At 42.6% G+C, this 22,857-nt stretch overlaps 1 protein-coding gene across 1 annotated transcript in view; it reads left to right on the plus strand.

The window, feature by feature from the left end:
* Positions 1–1,094: 1,094 nt before the first annotated feature.
* The window catches only part of LOC144737029 (von Willebrand factor A domain-containing protein 7-like), a 50,356-nt gene continuing 28,593 nt past the window's right edge, over positions 1,095–22,857 (plus strand). Inside the window, exons 1-8 of the mRNA XM_078619683.1 lie at positions 1,095–1,163; positions 2,786–2,968; positions 14,665–14,946; positions 16,000–16,093; positions 16,708–16,854; positions 19,866–20,064; positions 22,309–22,478; positions 22,707–22,819. Coding sequence (XP_078475809.1) covers positions 2,786–2,968; positions 14,665–14,946; positions 16,000–16,093; positions 16,708–16,854; positions 19,866–20,064; positions 22,309–22,478; positions 22,707–22,819 — 1,188 coding nt within the window. The 5' untranslated portion in view covers positions 1,095–1,163. The remainder of the gene's footprint in view (positions 1,164–2,785; positions 2,969–14,664; positions 14,947–15,999; positions 16,094–16,707; positions 16,855–19,865; positions 20,065–22,308; positions 22,479–22,706; positions 22,820–22,857) is intronic.

Below are 22,857 nucleotides of genomic sequence, written 5' to 3' on the forward strand. Positions count from 1 at the left end.
ACCTAACATAAAGGGGTAATGGGCCTTTCCACCCGATACACTACAGAGGCATCTCCTCCAGACTATCGTGCCCTCACACTGGTTAAGTTCAGCCCTAACACTGGTTAAGCTTTAGCCCGACCCTAGCCAGGGGTTCGGGTTCTGCCCTCCGGGCTCTTCTTTAGGGCGAGTCTTCGGGTCTTCAGTGGCAGCTCCAGGTCTTCAAGTGTTCAACAGCAACCGGACCCGTTCAGAGGTCCGGCTTTTTTAGTCACTCCCGCTCTTTCCGCCCCTGGCCACGCCTCCCTTCTCGAACCTTCTAGAGGCATCTGGAACAGGTCCCGGGGTTCCCCAGTCCCCTTCTTTGGGGGCCCCACCCCGGTACCTCCGGCCACTAGCCCTCCGGGTTCATCCGGGGTGCCATGGCCTCCAAGCGCTCTCGCCCCCTCGCCTTCAGGTGCTGGCACTGCACCCGGAGTGCAATGTCGCACAACAGCCGTGCTGTTGGTGGTTTGAGCAGCGTGTCCCCTGCAGCTTCACGCACAGGCTGGCCTTATGCGACATGCAGTGGCATCCCCCGAAGCCACTACACATACATTACATTTGCGTGTTTATTTATTTAAAACGTGTCTGTCTTGAAAATAAATGACGCAAAAATGAACAACACATTTTTAAAGCATGTCATTGCGATGGCAAAGTCTAACCATTTTTTTTTATTTCAGCAACATCTTTTTACAGCTACCGTTATAACTGTCACCAAATTCATAATATTTTTAAAGGACCGAATAAATGTATATAGTACAGGCAATAAAAGATAGAGGAACATATAATTTCAGCAAGGCAAGGATATAACAGTGACTAACGCACAATGCATGGTATTTTTATGTTACACACACTTGGTTTGGTATGCAACATTTGCCTAAAATAGGGTGGGACCAGTAGAATAAATACCCTTGCTGTTAGTAGCTCACTCATTCTTGTCTGTGTAGTTGCATGATATCGATTACATGGGAAAATAACTCAGCGGATAACGTTTACGTTGAGCTTTTATTTTTTTCGCATTGTCTTCGTGCTATCGTGTGTGTCGTACTGTTAATTTCTTTTCTGCTTCCGCGTGTATCATTCATTTCAAGATAGGGCTTGCTGTCAACAACACCAAAAGGAGGACACACTGAGGAAAAAACGTAAGTATTCATCTAAGTGGCAGTGCATATAAAAATTCACTGACACCTCGTATGGCAATAAGGACGTTACAGGACTTGTGTCGTTTTCCGTGTGCCTTTCCTCTTCGATGTCTTTATCCCCGTGTTATTTCCAAGGGCCTCTCTCTTTCTACATCTCTCTCATTTTGTCTCCGTTCCATTTCTTATTTTCCTTTCATGTGTCTTTACGTGTGTTTCATGTGTATTTTCCCCATCTCTTTCCTCCTGTGTTTATTTGCCTGTCTCTCAACTCGTGTCTTTAACTGGACTCATCGAGTTTCTCTCAGCCCCTCTCTTCCAATGTCTCATCTCCTCGTTGTTCTTCTCCTATGTCCCTTCTCTTGTTAATCTCCTTGTGCCTTGACTGTGTGTGTAGAGACTGCAGAGTTAATTTATATAATCGTTACATATTTTGTAAAAAATTGTCAATCAAAGTATGAGAGGGGTCTTGAATATCTAATATTTATTTTACAGTCATATTGATTTTACAATCTAAGCTATGAGATGGGTGTGGAGACACAGACTTTATCTTGCTATATATACTCACAGAAACATGGGGAGAGAAAGGCATAGGTAGAGAGAAACACACGGAGACACATGGAGGAAAACAGTGTTTAGAGACACAGGATAGAGAGACTTCCTGCGACCCTCCCTGATTAGCTGTTCTGATCGCCTATTTAACAAATACAAGTATATGTGACGTTATGGATAAGACAATTGTTCATGACAATTTATATCACTTTGCATCTTAGTAAAACATCGGACAAGATGAACAACTTTTTTAAAATTAGGGCATGGCCAACATGGAGATAACATTCAAACCTGTAACTGACGACAAACCTGTATCTATTTGGTGTTTGAACATCTTAACACCGGTTTTATTACCAGAAAGGGTAAAGCCTATTTTTATTTTTTTCATAATTTTGACACTGGCAAAAAGGGCCAATAGATATACAGTAACTGCCCAACCCGAGCTATGAATACTTTGATACTTGCATTGACTTTGTACTGTACGCCTTTTTGCGTTCTCTGGTCTAACACTGATGAAACAAGGCTATAAAGGAGGCTGTCTATGGTGTCGGCCTATCAATTTCAAAATCCATGCATATATTATCAATTATAATTATAAAATGTGTACAATTATTGGAACATTTAACGTTTCTCAACTTTATATGAATACATTTTCATTGACATAAGCAGAGTTGGTTTTGCTAATTCTTATTAGTAACCCAGTGAATGGTCACTGTGCTGCGACTATCAAATTAATACAGTTTCATCAAACGTGGCTGTCTCGTTGGAGCTAAGGATCTCAGCGGTGTCGGTCAGTTCTCTGATCTTTGAGCCACCCAACCACCTCTGAGGCTTAGTGGAATTATAATTTACTCGCATTTTAGTTTTAAATGGACGGATGTTTTTAATAATTGAGCAAAGAAAACAGGATTTAATCAACTTAACTCAAAATTCTGTATAACCAATTAGTTATATAAATACATATTTTGCAATTGTAGGCCTAAACCGTTGCCACCGACTAACCACATGCATACGTACGTATAATAAAATCATATTTTAACTCATCACGTTGAACACTGTGTCTCGGTGTATAGATGCGAGCGAAGGGAGTGGTGGGGCTGCTGCTGGCTCTCTCCTTGTTGGCCGGACAAGCAAATGGATTCTTCCCTAAAAAATGGCTGGCCTCCTTTGCATCGATTTTCGCAAAAGAACACACTATTAGTCACGTGCAAATGACCACTACAGCTATCGAGGTGGTGGTGGAAGAAATGGCAAAGGTACCAATAGATGCTTGGTTAAACAAAGATTTGTTAAGGTCTTGTGAAGCTAACTACAACTGTATCTTCCCCTATCCTGAGCTGTGCAAACTGCTGACACCCCTTGATGAAGTTCAGACAAACCACTTTCCTGTTTTAATCTGCCTATACAGTAATTGCGTAATGTCTAGTTAATTAGCTTGATCATAACTGTTGTATTCTGCGATATGTTTTCCTTACACATTTGCAAATCACTCATTGCTTGCTTCCTACATTTCCTATACTTTCTACACCCCAGTCTTACACGAGACTTCCCCAAAGCATCTCTTTCTCAATCTGATTGAAAGATACATTTTCGCTCATGTAAATAATGTTGTGGGTGTGTTTTAATTTGGTAAACGTTAAAATGTATCTTCTCTCCAAAAGTCAAGCAGAGAGCAATACACAGCCTTATTAACATAGATTATAGTTTATATTCTCAGGTTTTTTCGGTAAAGTCACGTAGGTAAAACATTAAAAGTAATGAAAGTAAAATAAAACAAAACAAAAATAAAAATAAAAATAAAATTCACGACGTTTCGGAGGCAACACAAGTCTCCGTCATCAGGTGGGACCGTCACAGCCAGATTAGCTGCATCAAGTGAAGCAATGATTCAAAATGTAATCCCTTATAAGCAAGTTGAAGGGGGGGAGGAGAGGGGGGGGGAGTTCATCAGAATGTGGTAGCCAATGAATGGAACGTATCGGGAGGGAGGGGGGTGGGAGGGGGAGGGAGCCAACAAAACATTTGGCGACGGCTTGGACGCGGCTGCTGCGCACGCCAACACAATGGGCAGAAAGGGGGGAGGGGAGGTCTGATACACATGATAGAACAAAGGAACGAAAATGCCCATGTTTATACCAATGCAGCCTGAAAAATGAAGAGAGTACTGTTAAAAATAACTGGGGATGTTAACACTCGGTGAAGTAAATTAAAATAGTGCCTGTCAGATAAGATGGTCCAAAAAGTGTAATTAAGTCTTTTTTGCGTGGTTAATAACATCTTTCCAGTGATTACTGAGATTATAGTTTGCACACTTCTTGAATTAAGCAAGGTTGTAAAAACTTGAAATAATAGAGGAATGTATATTTAGTGATTACATGTTTTATTTCAAACATGCAAACATCCCTATGTACATCACATTGGAGGCGCTCTAAAATGTAATTACAATTGAATCAATAAAAACATAACGGAACATGTCTTTAGTAGCATTTTAAAGATAAAGATTCATATTAATTCGATGCCTTAATAGCATGTCATCTCAAAGTTATTTACAAAGAACAAAACGATGCGAATACACACATCATAAAATCAGAACATTAGCGGCCGAGCCAAAAGTAAAAGAACAATTAATGAGGGCGGTCATCAAAAAAGGGTCACTGTGCACCTTTAACCTAACTAATAACCAACGGGAACTATTTGCTCGTAGGAAGCCTCCAACTTCTTAATTATGGCTGGTACTGCAACAGAGGAGCACAAGTATTCAGTGGCAAGCGTTCTGAACGACGCTGTATTCGCGAACGTGCAAATTATGACATTAAAGCACGCCAATAATGAAATAAAAATATAATGTATTCAATTGCAATATGTTATGCCCCAGTTGCCTTTACTGATTTTCAAAGTATGTGATACATTTGACCATATGATCTTAGCTTCTAGATTGTCAGCTTATTGCATAAGCATTAAGGTAGTGTGTCTGATTTTGGCTTACCAAGAGGGAATATCACTGTATAAAGTCACAATTCATCAGACATCTCTTCGATATGAGGTTCAATAGTTATGTTATTTGTATGGTATATATATAGGTATTACTATGGCATGATAATTGTTGTTATGTTTGAACTTTGTATATGTTTGGTTTTGACAATATACTCTGCACATATTCTTTGGGTCTTTCGGGAAAGCCGCGTTGATAGAAAAAATAATGAAAATATCACGACGTTTCGATCGCAACACAAGCAATCGTCATCAGGTAAATAACAATAAAGGGAGAGCTGCTAAGGCAGGATGTTATAAAGGTTTGAGATGGGTGTAGCCCAAGGGTCATAATCAAAGTGGGCGGGGCTAGTGATGACATTTGCATGTAAATGTAAGATTGGAGAGCAATCTCCATGACGACGAACAGCGGAGGTGGCCATTGTATTGTGAGAGATCAGCATGTCAATGTAAGATCGGAGAGCCACCGCCACATCGAGGAAAACGAGCCACGGTGGTTGTGTTAGTAAGACATTTAACCTGTTAATGTAAGATCGGAGAGCTACCTAAACAACCGCCATTCGCCACTAAGTGGCGGTGACCTCACCACGACGCTTGTGCCAGGCTATATGCACCTTGAGGCCACGTGACGTGTCGGACGCCCGCTGGCAGGAATTCACGGGGCAGACCCAGATGCCACGGGTCGACTGACTGACACGACTGGCTGATGCACCACCTGTGCCCCTTACTGTGCCAACTTGCTGTGCTTTAGCCACCCCGTGCTCCGCTCATTGTTGTGAGCGTTGCTCCTCCGCCCTCTGTTGTTGTTGGAGGGCGACTGCCTCCAACTGCCCAGTAGTGTCCTTCACGAGCCTCCCCCACAGAGGCCGATCTTAACACCGCTGGTACCAGTCATCGGCAAGTCCACTCAGCTCCATATCCTCCTGTACCAAATCACTCCATCTCTTCTCTAGCTCATGCCACGCCCATTTTTCCCCCTCGATCCAGCTGAACAAAATCTGTTTCGGCATGTGGTGGCTGGGCATGCGGGCTACATGACCCAGCCAATGCAGCATTGCCTGCCAGAGGATCTCACCGATGGGACTTTGTCCAGATCTTTCAAGGATTTGTGAGTTCCTCACACAATCCAGCCTGGTTAAACCCAGGATAGATCGTAGGCAGGCCAGCCTAAATGTTTCTAACCGGCAAAGATGTTACATTAGGGGGGTCCACGTTTCGCAAGCATAGAGAAGGGAGGGAATAACGGTGGCCGAGAAGACCTGAAGCTTCGTGCGGAGCGAGAGACCAGGTAGCTTCCACACAGCGTTATGCAACCGATGAAAAGATAATGCCGTTCGACTGATTCGGAGTGAGACCTCTGCTGTTAAACCGGAGCTGGTCATGAGCACACTGCCAAGGTATGGGAAACTCTCCACTTTCTCCACAACCGCCCTATCACCAATTGGGAGTTGTGGAGGTGGAATGTTCGATGGTGCAAAATACCCAGGCAGGTGCTTAGTTTTGGTGGGGCTGATAGTAAGGCCCCACCTCTTGGTGGCAAGCTCCAGGTTCAGCAGCAGTGCCTCCAATTCCTCTGAGTGAGCAGCAATTACTAGATCATCGGCATACATAACGTGGTTGAGCAATAGTGAGCCATCCCTTGACGGCACCCGGGCATCGATCAGCTTCCCCTTGCATCTGTACTAGATGGAAATTCCTCCGGTACAGCTATTGAAGGCTTCACAAACTACGTGGTCAGAATAGATGTTAAATGATATGGGAGCCAGAGGACATCCCTGTCGCACCCCAAGATGTAGAGGGAATGGCTCTGACTCCTGGCCACGTAGTTTTACTCGGGCCCGCTCACCATCATGAAGGTCCTCAATGATCGTGAGCAGAGGATCAGGGACTCCGAAAGCACTAAGAACTACCCAGAGCCCAGACCCACTGATGGTATCATATGCCTTGACCAGGTCAATAAAGCAGAGATGTAGGTCTTGTTGGAATTCCCTATACCTCTGCTGTAGCAGACGCAGAGAAATAATGGCATCTCTGCAGGACTGCCCTTTCCTGAAACCGCATTGGGGTGCCGCAAGCCTTACCTCAGCGTGCCTAGCAAGGCAATTTTGGATAATCCTTGCCAGGACCTTTCCTGGCACACTGGGGAGTGAGATACCCCTGTGGTTGTTACAGTCTGTGCGGTCCCCCTTCTTAAAGAGGGGGATTACCAGGGCAGAACCCGTCCAGTGGTCCAGACTGTTGTTATGATGTCATGTAGGGCAGTCTGTGCACAAACGCCACCCTCCCTCAGCATTTCGCTTGGGAGATCATCTCTGCCCGGTGCCTTTCCTGGTCTCAGACTCTGGTTCGCCCTCAGTACTTCCTCAACAGATGGCACCTCAGCCAGCCACTCACAGGAGGTGACTTCTTCTAATATTTGAGGCACTGCAGCCTCAGCAGGGTCATCCCCACTTTGTCCCACATTGTTTTCCTGGCTGAGAGATTTCCCCTCTCCAAAGGACCTCACAGAAATGCTCAGCAAATCTGCCAACCTGTTCCTGGGGGTCAGAGATTGGATCACCGTTCTTTTCCTAAATGATGGTAATAGGTGTGGCGCTGCAGGTTACGTTTTTGATGGAATTAAAGAGCGATTTGTGATCGCGGGCCACTGAGGCAGACTCCATCTCCTCAGCAACCTGCGACCACCACCCATCCTTGCAGCGCCTCACGGCTCTCCTAACCTCCAAGCAAAGGCTGCGGTAAACCTCCTCATTCTCCGACGTGGGATGCTGTAGCCGATGAGAGTGGGCTTGTCACTTTTTCTCAACCAACTTGAACACCTCTGTCAGCCAGGGTCTCTGGGGAGGTCTGGACCGTGTACCTAAAGCAGCTATTGCAGCTGCATGAGCCGCAGTCCAAAACCTCGCCCATTTCCCCTCGACATCAGGAGGAGTGGGGGACGCTGCCAACCCCAGCCACAAGCGATAATGAAATTCTCGCTTGCAAATTTCATCAGCTAGCAGAGACCATGCCACTAAAGGTTTTATTGGGGTCCTGGCTGTATATCCACTACCGGAGTGGAAGAATGGCAGGCGCATCTTACAGATGACAAGTCGATGGTCAGTGGGCAGATCAGTTCCACGGTAGGTCCTGGTGTCAAGGACATGGGCTCGTATCCACTGTTCCGTCACTACATAGTCCAGCAGATGTTCTTGCTTGGACCCGGCATGCATCTATGATGTAGTGTGGATGCGCTGATGCCACTTTAGCTAGCACCTGTGACAGGAAGTCATACAAGGCATCTGACTCTTCGGCCTTGCCTGCATCCCTCCACGGATGTTCGTTTTCAGTGGGGGCATAAGTAATCACGACCACCACTCCTCGACTTTGGTTGATAGGAAGGCGAGCCCAAAGTAGCCTGGGGCTTACATCTTCCCACACCTCACCGCCACGCTCCCACGCCCCCTTCATTCTTTAATTCAGAAGAAGTTCCACACCCTGTTGTTTGGCAGTCTTCTGCCCCGAGTAGAGGACTGTCCACCCCTCATGGTAGCAGGAGCCAAAGCCGGTCCACCGGACCTCCTGAATACTACAGAGACAATTTCCCATTCTCTCAGCTCTCCTCACATACGCTATCACTATCAACATGTCGCAGGGAAAGACGTTTGATTACGTTGGTAAGCGCACTACTTGATCTATCTTTCTATGATTAATATGACGATCGCTTGAGAGAGAGAACGAGGTGATTCGGTGCTGATTCCCAGAATCAACTTGGCCCCCACCGACACGACTTTGCCATTTGTTTTGCGATGACGACAATATTTCCCATTCTCCCTGCAAACGCTATCACAATCAAAAAGTTGCAGGGACAGATGTACCATTATGTTGGTAAGCGCACAACTTTATCTATCTTACTCTTTGGTTTTTTCGGTAAAGTCATGTAGGTAGAAATAAAACAAAATAGAACAAATCACGACATTTAGATTGCAACACAAGCAATTTCATCAGGTGAAACAACCACAGCAAAAAAATGCTGAAGTCGGCGAGAGAGCTGCCATGGCAAGAGGTTATATAGGTAAAACAGGGGGGGGCAAGGGGGGAGAGAGAGGGGGGGGGGGGTGTGGGGCAGGGGAAGGGGGGGGGGGAAGTGAGGCTGGGGGGGGTGTGGGCGGGGCTAGAAGTGGGAAGCTGAGTGTGGGACACGGGGGGAAAGTAACTAGGAAAAATGTACTAGTAAACTGCAGGTAGGATGGGAACAACCACAACCAGTTAAGGCTTTACCTGGTTAATAACATCCTTCCAATGCTTGCTCAATTTGTATCCATCTTCTCGGTTGAAGTTATGTCTATGTTTATATATCTTTCTTTGATGAATAATATAATATAGGATGAAACTTCTAAACGGAGCATCGGGTGCTTGCGTGAATGCATCGTTCGTGTGAAAATGTTGTGACTTTTCCTGGCCAAAGGCCGGAAATGCTTTTGTGAGGGGGCGTCATAGGCGCCCCCGAACAACTAGTATGATAGAATGAAGACATAATAGCATTCAGTATATTTATTGTTTTGCCCCTGCGCAGCAAGTTATATTACGTGGCTGGTTATACAGATAAAGTCTATTCTTCCCCTCAAAACTGGTATTTCTGAACAGGACAGTGATATTTTGAAATGTACCTATTTTCAAAGAGAAAACGTGTGCATAAGTGTGATGGCCTCACGTAAAGACGTGTTCGCGAAAAGCAAAAATAGTGGTAGTTGGGGAGAAAATGCGTATTACTTAGGGTAAAAAAATGTCTTAATCCCTGTCATAAAATGAAACCTATAAAAGGCAATTTGTAATGAGTAAACAGTCATGGTAATAAATGGTTGAAGGGAGCTGTAAATCTGTGTAAGTTACCTTGCGCAGTGTCCACACGAAAGATAATTACCCCCTCACCCCCACCGAACGCATGTGACTTGGTAGCCCCCCCCCCCACCGAAAGCGTGTCAGTTGGTATGGTCGAGCACGCGCTAGCTAATAAATAAATAACCATAAACAGCACTAAATCGCAGATTAAACAACTTTAAAGGTGACGGACGCGAAATCGGAATAGTGCTGGCTCAGCACGGGGCTTATGGCGTGCTCCCTGGCTAATTTTTTAAACATAAACCCCACGGTTTGTGAGCCAAATCCTTCGCAAGTTTCGGCCACACACAGATACGCAGACACACAGACAGACAAACAATGACATTTATAGGTGAAAAGATATCTTCAATTACCGGCAACATGTTACATAACGTGTTTAATGTATGCTTAATTATCGACAACATATGAAATAATCAAATCAAGAGGTATTAAACATGTTCCTTTATAAAAAATAGTTGTCAATGTTTTACTCATTGCGCCTGTTGAATCGATAATATATAAAACACGCAGCTCTTTCAGATTTGTTCAAATCTGTTTGGATAGCGTGTGCGATTGATTGTTCTGGTCTGGTGGGCATAGACCGTGTGTAGCTAAATTTTTGCACGCTACTTGTTGCCATATTTTATTAGTTTTAAATACAGTATATAAATATACATTTTATTTTCGGCAATATATTTAACACACATTTTCAATATACCCTCAATTATCCGTAACATATCAAATGACGTATTTAATATGTTGTCGTTACTCTCTGGTTCTTTCAGTAAAGTAACGTAGATAGAAAAAGTAATAAAATAGAACACGACGTTTCGGTCGCAACACAAGCGTCCGTCTTCAGGTGTGAAAAAAATATCTGCTCTTGTGGCTTTATATAGGCACGGGAAGGGAGAGGGAAGGGGGGGGGAGTTTGGCTGTGGAGGTTCACAGGGGGGGAGGGTTTGTGGCGTGCATGGACGGGTAGCGCTAGAGAAATTAGCAAGTAAATGGACTTGTAGTACAAGTCATAATCGGACGACGACTACCGGTGGGTGAGTGAGGACGACGACAACCGGGTGGGTGAGTGAGGACGACGTCAACCGGGTGGGTGAGAGAGGACGACAACAACCGGGTGGGTGAGTGAGGACAACGACAACCGGGTGGGTGAGTGAAAATCATAGCAGTTAAAACTTGACGTGGTTTATCACATCCTTTCAATGATTTCTCAATCTGAATCCATCTTCTCAATTAAAGTTTTGTCTGTGTTTGTATATCTGGATGGCTTCATGAACAAATCTCTGAAGGTGGCCCGAGGGTTTGCAGAGCACCATGGTCTCGAAGAAAACAATGTCATGTGTGCCCACAGCATTGAAACTGCCGTGTTTCAATCCGCTTTGTGTTCGCGCACCCGGTCCGAGACGCATGGCTTTGTTTCACCAATGTAACTGCTGCAGCAGACACAGCTCAGCTTTTCGACACGAAGACATTGCATGTCTGGAATCGCATCCTTCACCGATAGGATCAAATCACGAATTTTGTGTACTGTATTGAATCGAACTTGGATGTTGAGTTTGTTTACGATTTTGGCAATCATTTTGGTGACCCCTGCTATGTATGGTAAAGTGATTGTTTTGATTGGGTCCTCAGATGGTTCTATACCCATGGTTGGGGATGCAGCTTTGCGGATTGTGCGGTCAGAATATCCATTCCTCCTGAGAGCCTGGCATACGTGTTCAAGCTCACTGGCTAGGTGGTGCTGGTCGGAGATGCAACGGGCCCTATGGTGTAGTGTTTTGATGAGGACATTCTTCTGGGCTGGATGGTGGTGGCTTTAGATAGGAATCCGTGTGGGTGGCTTTCCTATAGACAGTGTCCCAACGAGCCATCAGGTCTCTTCACGATCAAAACATCCAGCCCAATTTCTGACAACCTAAAATCGGTACTTGCGAAAGGGTTGAATTTCGCAGTTACCCCAAAACACATCCCAGTGGATGACATCATTGGCCAGGTCGACGTAGCCCTCAAATGTCTGAGACATATCCCGGCAGACATTGCAAAATCTGAAATAGCTGCTATCCTCAATAATGCTAATAACCCTAATTAGCAACATTAGCAAGGACGAACGTTTTGAACTCGCTCAATTAAAAAAGAGAGATGATATAGTCATCCTCTAAGCCGACAAGGGCAATGCCACTGTCATCATGGATAAAACCACATACAACAACAACACAATCTAGGACCTTCTCAATGATGGCTGCAATACCAAAATTAACAGAGACCCTACCAATAGCTTGGCTACTAAAACCAACAAAATCATCACTAATTCGACTTCCTGAATCGAACGCACTAAACAGCTCTTTCTAAAACCTGCAACTGCTAGACCACCCAGATTTTACGTCCTTCCAAAAATCCATAAATAGGGTACTCCACTCTGTCCTATCGTATCCACCATTAACTCACCCACTTACAGACAGGCATGATTTCTGTCTGAGACTCTCTTTCGCTTCACGGGCAAGACCGCCTCAGTTGTACTTAATTCAGGCCCACTTGGTTTCACTAATCAAGGACATATCACTGTCCCCTGATGATTTACTTGTCAGTTTCGATGTAGTCTCCCTTTTCACCAAGGTACCCGTACCTGATTATGTTGCAATCATTGAAGACCTAGTCCAACAGGGATTGGATCCTGATGTACCTTTGTTGGTAAGGCACTGCCTTACCAACACTTACTTCACCTGGAATGGTACTTTCTACAAACAGAAATGAAGATACCCCAATGGGCTCTCCCCTATAATCAGTGGTAGCGAACATTTTCATGGAGATATTTGAGACAGATGCCCTCCAGACATTCACCCGCCGTCCTGCCTTGTGGAAGAGATACGTAGATGACACGTTCGTCATCTGGCCACATGGCCGGATGGCAATACACAAATTTCTCAAACAAATCAATTCCATACACCCATCTATCAGATTCACCATGGAAGTGGAAAATGATGGCAAGCTACCATTCCTGGATGTTTTGATCAAGAATAGACCTGATGGCTCGTTGGGACACTCTGTCTATAAGAAAGCCACCCACATGGATTCCTATCTAAAGGCTGACTCCCACCACCATCCAGCCCAGAAGAATTCCCTCATCAAAACACTACACCATAGGGCCCGTTGCATCTCCGACCAGCACCACCTAGCCAGTGAGCTTCAACATGTATGCCAGGCTCTCAGGAGGAATGGATATTCTGACCGCACAATCCGCAAAGCTGCATCCCCAACCATGGGTATAGAAACATCTGAGGACCCAATCAAAACAATCACTTTACCATACATAACAGGGGTCACCAAAATCATTGCCAAAATCGTAAACAAACTCAAGATCCAAGTTCGGTTCAAAACAGTACACAAAATGCTTGATTTGATCCCATCGGTGAAGGATGCGATTCCAGACATGCAATGTCCTATTGTCGAAAAGCTGAGCTGTGTCTGTTGCAGCAGTTACATTGGTGAAACGAAGCCACGCGTCTCGGACCGGGTGCGCGAACACAAAGCGGATTTGAAACACGGCAGAACCAACTCCTCGGCAGTGGCGGATCATTGTTTCAATGCTGTGGGCACACATGACAATGTTTTCTTCGAGACCATGGTGCTCTGCAAACCCTCGGGCCACCTTCAGACATCTGTTCATAAAGCTATCCAGATATACAAACACAGACAAGACTTTAATCGAGAAGATGGATTCAGATTGAGAAATCATTGAAATGATGTGATAAACCACGTCAAGTTTTAACTGCTATGATTTTCACTCACCCACCCGGTTGTTGTCGTCCTCTCTCACTCACCCGGTTGACGTCGTCCTCACTCACCCACCTGGTTGTCGTCGTCCTCACCCACCCAGTTGTCGTCGTCCTCACTCACCCACCCGGTAGTCATCATCCGATTATGACTTGTACTACAAGTCCATTTACTTGCTAATTTCTCTAGCCCTACCCGTCCATGCACGCCACAAACCCTCCCCCCCCCCCCCCCTGTGAACTCCCACAGCCAAACTCCTTCCCCACCCCTTCCCTCTTCCTTCCCGTGCCTATATAAAGCCACAAGAGCAGATAATTTTTTACACCTGAAGACGGACGCTTGTGTTGCGACCGAAACATCGTGTTTCATTTTATTCTTTTATTTTTTCTCTCTACGTGACTTTACCGAAAGAACCAGAGAGTATGGATTCCTGCAGTCACGTAAGCTTCAAATCAAGAATGTTGTCGTTAGTTGATAAAATTATAATTACGTATATGAAATATATTTCCGGAAAAAAAAACATAAAGAATCAAACATTGCAAAATATGTCACGCCATCTGTTTCATTTTTTGTTTATTAATACATAAATAATGTTGGCTCAGGTTTTGATTAATTCTAAGATATGATACTTTCATGCTGATGATATGATACTTCATACACCTACTGTACATCGTCTGTCACTGAATTTCAAGAAAATTTTAAATAATGTTAGCAATAGTCAATGTGATATTGTATCATTGAGATGTGACTAATTCAAGCAAGAGCGAATGTTTAATCTATATGACCCAAACGTTTTCTCGAAATGAAATTCACGTACCACTATATATAATGTAGCTTCTCCATTGGAAGCATTCCTTTCTACAATACAATATATGTATATCTGGTTATATTTTCATCCAAATTGCAGTGAACATATGCAAAACCATTTTAAACAGGCTTCTTGGTGCAAGAGGAGCAGATTCCTTGAACTTAAATTGTTGCAGCCCGATATGTTTTAGCTGCCGGGCTGCTCCACACAGCAGACATGCAGCCTTCGACGGGAGACAATTATATTGTTCTTGCTTAAAGAACGACGACTCACCAATGCAATTCGGGGCCAGTCTCTTCATAAGAGAGCCATTGCTTGATATTTCTTGAAGTGGCCCTCATTTTGACCTGGAAAATGTACGTACTGAACCGCCCCCTACTGGTATGTTTATTTGCAATGTTATGAATTAGTTCAACGCTCTTGTCATATCCCCACTAATGTAGATTTTAAAACATCTAGGTAGTAAGTTTTTAATTACTGCATATTTATTGTTGTCATTTTTACTTGCAGGCAAAAGAATCCATAACTGGCTACAAGGTAAACTACAAAGGTACCCCGAGCTATAATCTCGCGAAGGATGTCATTTTAACATCGAATGCAAACACAGATTCAGAAAAAAACACGAAAAATGATCCAAGATACCATTTTGATGCAGAGAAGTTCGTAGGTGCCCTCGAGATAATGATCGGGAATCGAAACAGATTAATTGCATTGCTCAGGAAAAATGAAATAACAACTGTGGACTACATCACAGCACGACAGCTGACGGGAACCATTCTCCACACATTGCAGGTATGTGCACTACACTTAAATTGAGATAGGGAAAACACTCTACACATTTGTAATGTAAATAACAAATAATAATTAGAATGCAGAAGCACATTTCTATCAGTCATCACATTTGTCACTGCACACAAACATCCACAAATCTGAGCATTTTGTGTTTAAATGTTTTATTTAGCATGAGTATTCATCAACCGCGTCATTAGTAATCTGAATTTAACATTCTTTGGTTCTTTCGGTTAAGTCACGTATAAAGATAAAATAATAAATTAAATAATAGCATACTACGTTTCGATTGCAACACAAGCAATCATCATCAGGTATAAAAGAAATAGCAACAAAAATCTAACCAAAAAACTATAGACAGACACACAAGTAGACAGACATCACAAAGACACACAGAGAGAGAACACGTATCAGCAGAAAGAGAGAGGTCGTTTCTGTGACGAGGCCTTAAATATAGAGAGGGGGCGGGGGCGGAGAGAGGGAGGGAGCAGAGAAAAAATTAGCATGTCAATGAGTGGACGACGACGTGGTACGGTAAGCAAGACGACGACGTGGTACAGTACGCAAGCTTGAAAATTAGGAGAAAGACACACTAAAATTAAATAACCTAGTAAAATATCGAAATGTAATGTAATGCAACACAGAGAGTCGGTCAACACAATTAACGCATAGCCCGGTTGATTACGTATTTCAAAGATTGCTAAGTTAGAATTTAAGTGTGAAAATTCCAAAGAGAGGACACAGGCAGAGAGACAGACACACAATGCAAGAATTAATTACTTCCGAATCTCATAGTCTATTTGAAAGAGTATGTTTCAATAACTAAAGAGATTTAGAATAGTTCTGTAACATATCCATATACAGCAATGCATATAAAATAAAATATATTATCATAGAACTGCTTTTTCTGTTTCGTTTGTTATTCTTCCCCCACACCTTCGATGAGCACGGTTGGCTATGTACGGTGTGAATGAAGTTGCACTGGTAATAACTCATTCTATTTATAAGTATACGATATTGATGTGCAATTTCCGTTGACGATTCTATCTGTTTTAGGATTTCTACAGCCATTCAAACTGGATTGAAATGGGAAACACAAAGCCAAAAGATAACATATTTAGCAATGATTTCTCAGAAAAAGAAGTTGCTGGTAAATTGCATATTACTAAATATTGCATTACATTTTAATAAATTCTAAGAAAAATATTTTTACTATGTAATTTTGTCTTAATGTATTTATTACCTACATAAACAGAAATACAAGCAAAAAGTATGGTACAAGGGGTAGCCAAAAACATTGAGAGGTGAGCTTTTTCACTTCTGTGTCAGTTTAAACAATTACAATTATTTTCCTGACCCTGGTTTACACAGTACGACTCCACTCCACTACTTTTGTTTCGTGTTATTTTTTATTTTACACATATAAAAGGAGTGAATGAGCTCGATTGCCAAATTATCTGTATTTTTTGTGATTGAGGGGATGCAGATAAAGGGAATTGAAACTCGTTATTAATATGATATAAATGTATCCTATACATAAACGTTACTTAATCAAGGGGTCTCACAATTATCACAGATTTGAATCATTGTATTGTAATTGATGGGTTTTAATGTGTCAAATTAACTCAGATTATACTTCACAATGCAGTGCTCATAATGTTTTTTCTTCCCTTCTCCCTCCAGTTTGTTTGTGTTTATGTGAATTGGCTCTCATTTGTTCATGGATTTGTATGTTGTGGCCTTTATTTTCTTCATTCGCTTAAGGACCAGATGTGCGCACATGCACAAACTGTGGGACAAATTGTGTAAACAATATAAGACCGGAAATAAATTCGAAAAGCCTTCTTACCAGCGGATATTATTCATCTCAGAAGATTGGGAATATTGCTGTCCCAAAGCCTAAAGGAAAATGTAAGTTGCATGGTACGGTTCATTTTCAGGTAAGGTAGTCAGCAATCCAGAGACTTCCCTTCAAGGTCAAGTTAGTGGATCATGTATTCATTTCAGCGATAGAGCACGTGAAACATTTGTCTGATGAGCAGTGATGAGATACTGACACCACCATTTCTGGAAATACTTTTTTGCATGGTTAATCACATCTTTCCAATGATTACTCAGTTTGTAACCATCATCACGGTTGAAATTTTGTCTGTGTTTGTATATTTGTATGGCTTCGTGTACAAACCTTTGATGGTAGCCAGGAGGTTTGCAGAGCACCTTGGTCTCGGAAAAGACAATTTCATGAGAGCCCACAGAGTTGTAGCAATGATCGGCAACGGCCGATCATTGCTACAACTTAACCATGCAAAAAAGATTTAACTACACTTATTTGGACCATCTTATTTGACAGACAACTATTACAGGTTACTGATAGACAGCCAGTTTTGTTTTACCAGGTTTAGCTTCTTTTTTCACACTTTTATGTAGGCTAGGCGTAGTCACAAACCGAACCTCTCCATAATAAAGGCTCAGTCATTTGTTATGTAGTCTATTACCATCTACATGGCAGAGGCTCGGTCTCATTTGCAGCATTTTGTTATGTAGGCTAGGCGTAGTCACAAACCGCACCTCTCCATAATAAAGGCTCAGTCATTTGTTATGTAGTCTATTCGTAGTCTCAAGCCGCACCTTACCATAATAATAAAAAGTGGGCCGTTCCTGGCCCTTCCCCCCCTCAACCATTATATATACGGAGTGGTATCTCTTGTAATCTCTCATTTACTTGATACAGCTGTCGGGCTGTGATGGTTCCACCTGAAGACGGAAGCTTGTGTTGCCTCCGAAACGTCGTGATTTTTATTTTTATTTTATTTTTATTAATTTTAATTTTTTACCTACGTGACTTTACCGAAAAAACCTAAGAATATGAATCTTTGCAGTCACGAAAGCTTCAAATCTAGAATTGAACAGAAATAGTTCCGATTCCTCGCCACGCAGGTTTATCAGGGCCTGCCCACCAACATTGACTTCCTAAATAATTATGAGTATAGGGTCTGGAATCCAGTCCTGGCCTATTGATGGCATCATAGGCCTTGACCAGGTCAATCAAGCAGAGATCTAATTCAATGTCACCTTAAATGCATACATACATACAACAACAGCTGACATTTGCTACTAACTCATAGTGATGTCACCACAGTGTTTGTGCTGGGCTAGGTTCACATCTAGACTTTGTTACATGTGAAGTATGGGAAATGACGGCAGGAAACTCCTTGACGGGGAACACACTTCTTTTATTAAATCTTGACTTGTCACGATACAACGTGTGGTCTCTATTCTTCAGAGTACGGTCACCATACAACGGTACAACTTGTGACCTCTCTTCTCCCGACTGCACACTTCACTCAGCTCGTGTAGATTCTGTGCCTCTGGCTACTCTATGCCTCTGGCTACACGCTTCACTCGTCTCGTGTAGACTCTGTGCCTCTGGCTACACTCTTCACTCGTCTCGTGTAGACCTTACATCTCTGGCTACACACTCTTCATTACTTGTCTCGTGTAGACCTTACACCTCTGGCTACACACTCTTCATTACTTGTCTCGTGTAGACCTTACACCTCTGGCTACACACTCTTTATTACTCGTCTCGTGTAGACCTTACATCTCTGGCTACACACTCTTCATTACTTGTCTCGTGTAGACCTTACACTCTCTCTCCACTCCTACACTACACTCCCCTCAGGGCTCTATCTCTGCATCTCCGTCTTCATTCTTCGATGGTTCCACTTCCTCCCTTGCGCCTGTGTGCATCACCTTATATATTCCCTCCCCACGGGAGACGGAGTGGATGCGGACCTCGACGTCGGCACCGCTCCTCAGTTACCCAATCACGACGCGCTATTTCTACGATCCGTTTCCACCCAGCGCGTGTTTTCACTCCCCGACCAATCACACCGCGCTGCCACTCGATCACTCCCTCTCAGCGCGTCACCGGCACACAGCCAATCAGCACCACTACCCCCACCCCCGCGCTGACCCCTGATCCTCCCCCGTCAGCGCGCGTCACCACACACACAGCCAATCCCTACGCGCTGGCACACGATGCATACCCCAGCGCGTATCACCACTACACATGTTGCAGGCTCGCTGGCAAATCACAGACATGGGTCTGTCCTGTGTAACTTTTGGAGACTGCCTACTCTTTACTCTTTGGTTTTGATTTGAGAGTCAGCCATAATCATAGTAAATTTTTATATACAAATCTGCACAAAATAACTCCACTAATCACAACATTCTTTATTTATAATTAGTTATTGTTTCATATTTTACTGATACATCTACTATTTGTGCATTTCTGATCTCTTTCTTTTTGTTGCCTTCATTCGCACTTTTTTATGTTTCGTGTTCTTTTTTAGCATTCCTTTCCGAATGGTTTGAAATAAGTAAGTGTGTTCAATCCTAAGCCTCGCATCGCCGTATCTTTTTATGCTTCTTCTGTTTCTCAACGTGACTTTGCGGTTTCAGAGACATTTGTCACTGTTTACTTTCTATCCTTTCCCCCAACTCCCAGTACACCATCTATTACGATGTTAGTTAATGCATAATTTAAAATGGTGACATTCATTTAATCAATTTGATTCGTTTGGAATTTGAATGTGTTGCTTCGAATTAACGTTAAATCAGCTACCAACTGCCATGGCTTTTTTCATGTGAAATATCTTTGTTTGTCTACAATTACTTGGGTCTGCTTGTTGGATATATTGAAGTGAAACTTGCATCGCTCAAGTCAGTGGTCTCTTCCTGTGTTGAATTTGTTGCGGACATATTAGAACTACAAAGGTATCCCCTTTCCTTCCTTACCTCACTAATACCTACCGTGTCCTCATTGTTGTAACCATACTACACCACTCTGATCATTGCGTGTTGGTGAAAGATTATTTTACATCTATACAAAAGTACAAATAACTGTTTATATGTTGCAGGGAAGTGCAGCCATGGAGGGCTTCTCGATATGACAAGGTTGACCGAAGCTAAGGGGGGTATGAACAAAGACGGTTCCCTTAAACTCTTTTCACCACACTACTATCTGCATCAAACAGCTGTCGATGTGGCAACAAAAGCAACCATCAAGTTCTTCAGAGATCTCAGAAGTGAAGTAGACAATGACCTTGCTTTCGGAAGGTAAATGTCGGCAGAAATTGCTGGTTGTTGCAATATATACGTTTCACACACAACGGTTAGAACACCTTTTTTATTTCTCCAAATTGTGTAAAAAATGGCAGACTGTAAACAATCACACATATTCACGAAAGATGTACAGGATAAAAAATATGTAGATGAGAATTATAATTGTAATGATTATAGCAATGGTAATGTAGATGAGGTTATTGATGATGATGATGTGTATGATGATCATGATGATAATCAGGTTGATGTTACTGTTTTGCTACTGCTGCTGATGTTGCTTTTGATGCTTATGGCAATGATAAGATGTCAAAGAGAGAGTGTTCCAATGAACGTCTGAATATTAGGACTCTTATAAAGAGTGTCTATACATGCAGGAAGAGAAAATGCATGAATAGAAGGGATGTGTGCAGATATGTCATTTTATTGTTCTCTCCTGTCCGTGGAGCATCTCAGCAGGTTTGGAATAAAAAAAAAAATATCTACGAGATCCACCATCTATTGCCTTCTAAATTATGGATTTCAGGAATCATGCGAAGAATGCACTGTGCATCTATTTGAGGCCAAGTCAATCTAAGAAAGGCTCAATAGGTTCCGATACCACACACGACTGATGTGTGGCATGGGCATTTATACGATTTATGTGGCTGGGTTCATAGCAAAGTGCATGAACCACTGCATTCTGAATAATCCACGGATGCCTACAGAAATACATACATATACATGCAACTTTACATACAAAGAACAAATGTACACATGCCCGTGCATAGACACATTCACCTACGCGTGGGGGGGGGTGACATAGGTCGGGGGCAGAGAGGTATTGGTGGGGAATTTCAAATCCGACAGTGGGGAGGGGATTGGGGTGCAGGCGAGGCACGGCTCGAGAAAGCAGAGATGGGCATAGAAGGAGGCAGCTTTGTCAGAGAATGTTGGTTAAAATGGGATACTTAAGGTTTATGAATTTTTTCGAGATCATCCTAGAACACGAATTGATTCGAAATTGCTCTTAAAACTCATGAAGGTATTGTACTATCAGAAGGAAATTGCAAAAAAGAGGGTGCCAAAATCTAGCAATTTTACCTACATGATGTTTTAGAAATGGGATATACACCCATATTTGCTGGTGACGAACTATAACCTTTTTTTTTATATAGCTACAGGAAAAAACGTGCCAAAAATTAATAAAAGTATTTTGAACGCTTAAACACATTCTAGGCTTAGTCTACAAGCAAAGTTGCAAAGTGAATCGTCCGTCATCACTGTTCACACAAGCACACGCTTCTGTTCTTTGAAAAAAGATCGGTGCAGTTGACACACATGCATTTAGTATCGTCATCTGATTCGCTGCTATCATCCACCTTAAACGGCATACCTCTATTCCATTGTAACCATTTCCATTAAGTTCCAACAGACACTCCTGTGCAACGTTGTAACGTTACTTATTCACTTGTTTGTGATCCCTGCAAATTTTGAATTTAATTTATCTCAGAAACAGAATATTAATACTGGAGGAATCCGATGAGCTACAACGCTTTTTTCACAAATGTCCAGAAGTATATCTCACTATATATATTGACACAGCCACTACATATGCAGACCCATCTTTTTAAAGTAGACTCAGAAAAAATCAAACAAACTCACCTCGTTTGCACGCAACGTGTTTTGCAAGCTAGCCGAGGGGTGGCTTCACCATTGCACTCACTGGCGACAGTTGGATGCAGTTTGTAGAGAAGACAACGTTGGTTTCCTGTTATATCTGAGTATTCCAATTTAAGCAACGTCCCCCTACTTTAAGGATGAAATGAGAAAGTTGAGTAAAAATGTAGGGGTGTTCGATACATTCTTCGCTCCATTTTCAATTTTGGTAGAGTGACCTCTGACCCATAAACCTCTCCTGCCTCTGCTGGAAGTGCCATACTGTACTAAAATGTTATCCATATGTGGACTTTCCACCTAAATGGGGTATGATTTTATGATTTTCATAGCTGGGGCATAATTATCTCAGAATCAACTTGCACTGACGTTCTGTAGGATTGGAAAGTGGAATTCTGGTGGTCGTGGTAGCATCATCCTGTCAAATTAACCTTTGCTTGTGGGGGTAAATGGTTACATTATTTTTCACAGGTGGGACAATATCTCTATAATTTACCATAAATATTGGGCTGGACTTCAATGCAGAGATACGTTGTGAATGACATGCACACCTTGCTTCTAAATGTAATTGTTTTGTTTAAATAGGTATTTAGGATTTGAGCAAACAACATCAATTGGATTTGTGATTGACACTACTGGCAGCATGGGACCCTTCATAGATAATGTTCGCACCGAAGTCTTAAGGATCATTGATGAGCGTGCCATAAACGGCGAGCTGCCTGCGATGTTTATGCTCGTGCCTTTTAATGACCCAGGTGAGAATATTTTTTTTTCTCGATTCTGAATACTGTTATAAGCAACCAAAATACTCATGACAGCACAATAATCATGACAGCCATGCATGGTGCTGATTATAATGTATGACTTTCTTGTGGCTCCATCGAATTATCTTAAGTACTAAGAACAGTTGGTGAGTCATGTGTTTGTGTATTTGTTTCAAAATTGATATATAGTGTTTCACGGATATACTGTTTTTCTTTTAGGTTATGGTCCAGTTCTTGTCTCCAAAAACGTAACTGAATTCCGAAAATGGATTTCAGCACTCTTCCCCTATGATGGCGGTGATGAACCAGAATTGTTTTTTTCTGGATTGATGGTAACTATTGTTCATATATTTTTTTAAAGTTCTGTATT

Source organism: Lampetra planeri, chromosome 3 (assembly GCF_965212315.1).
Source record: "Lampetra planeri chromosome 3, kcLamPlan1.2.h2, whole genome shotgun sequence".
In the NCBI taxonomy this organism is placed as follows: Eukaryota; Metazoa; Chordata; class Hyperoartia; order Petromyzontiformes; family Petromyzontidae; genus Lampetra; species Lampetra planeri.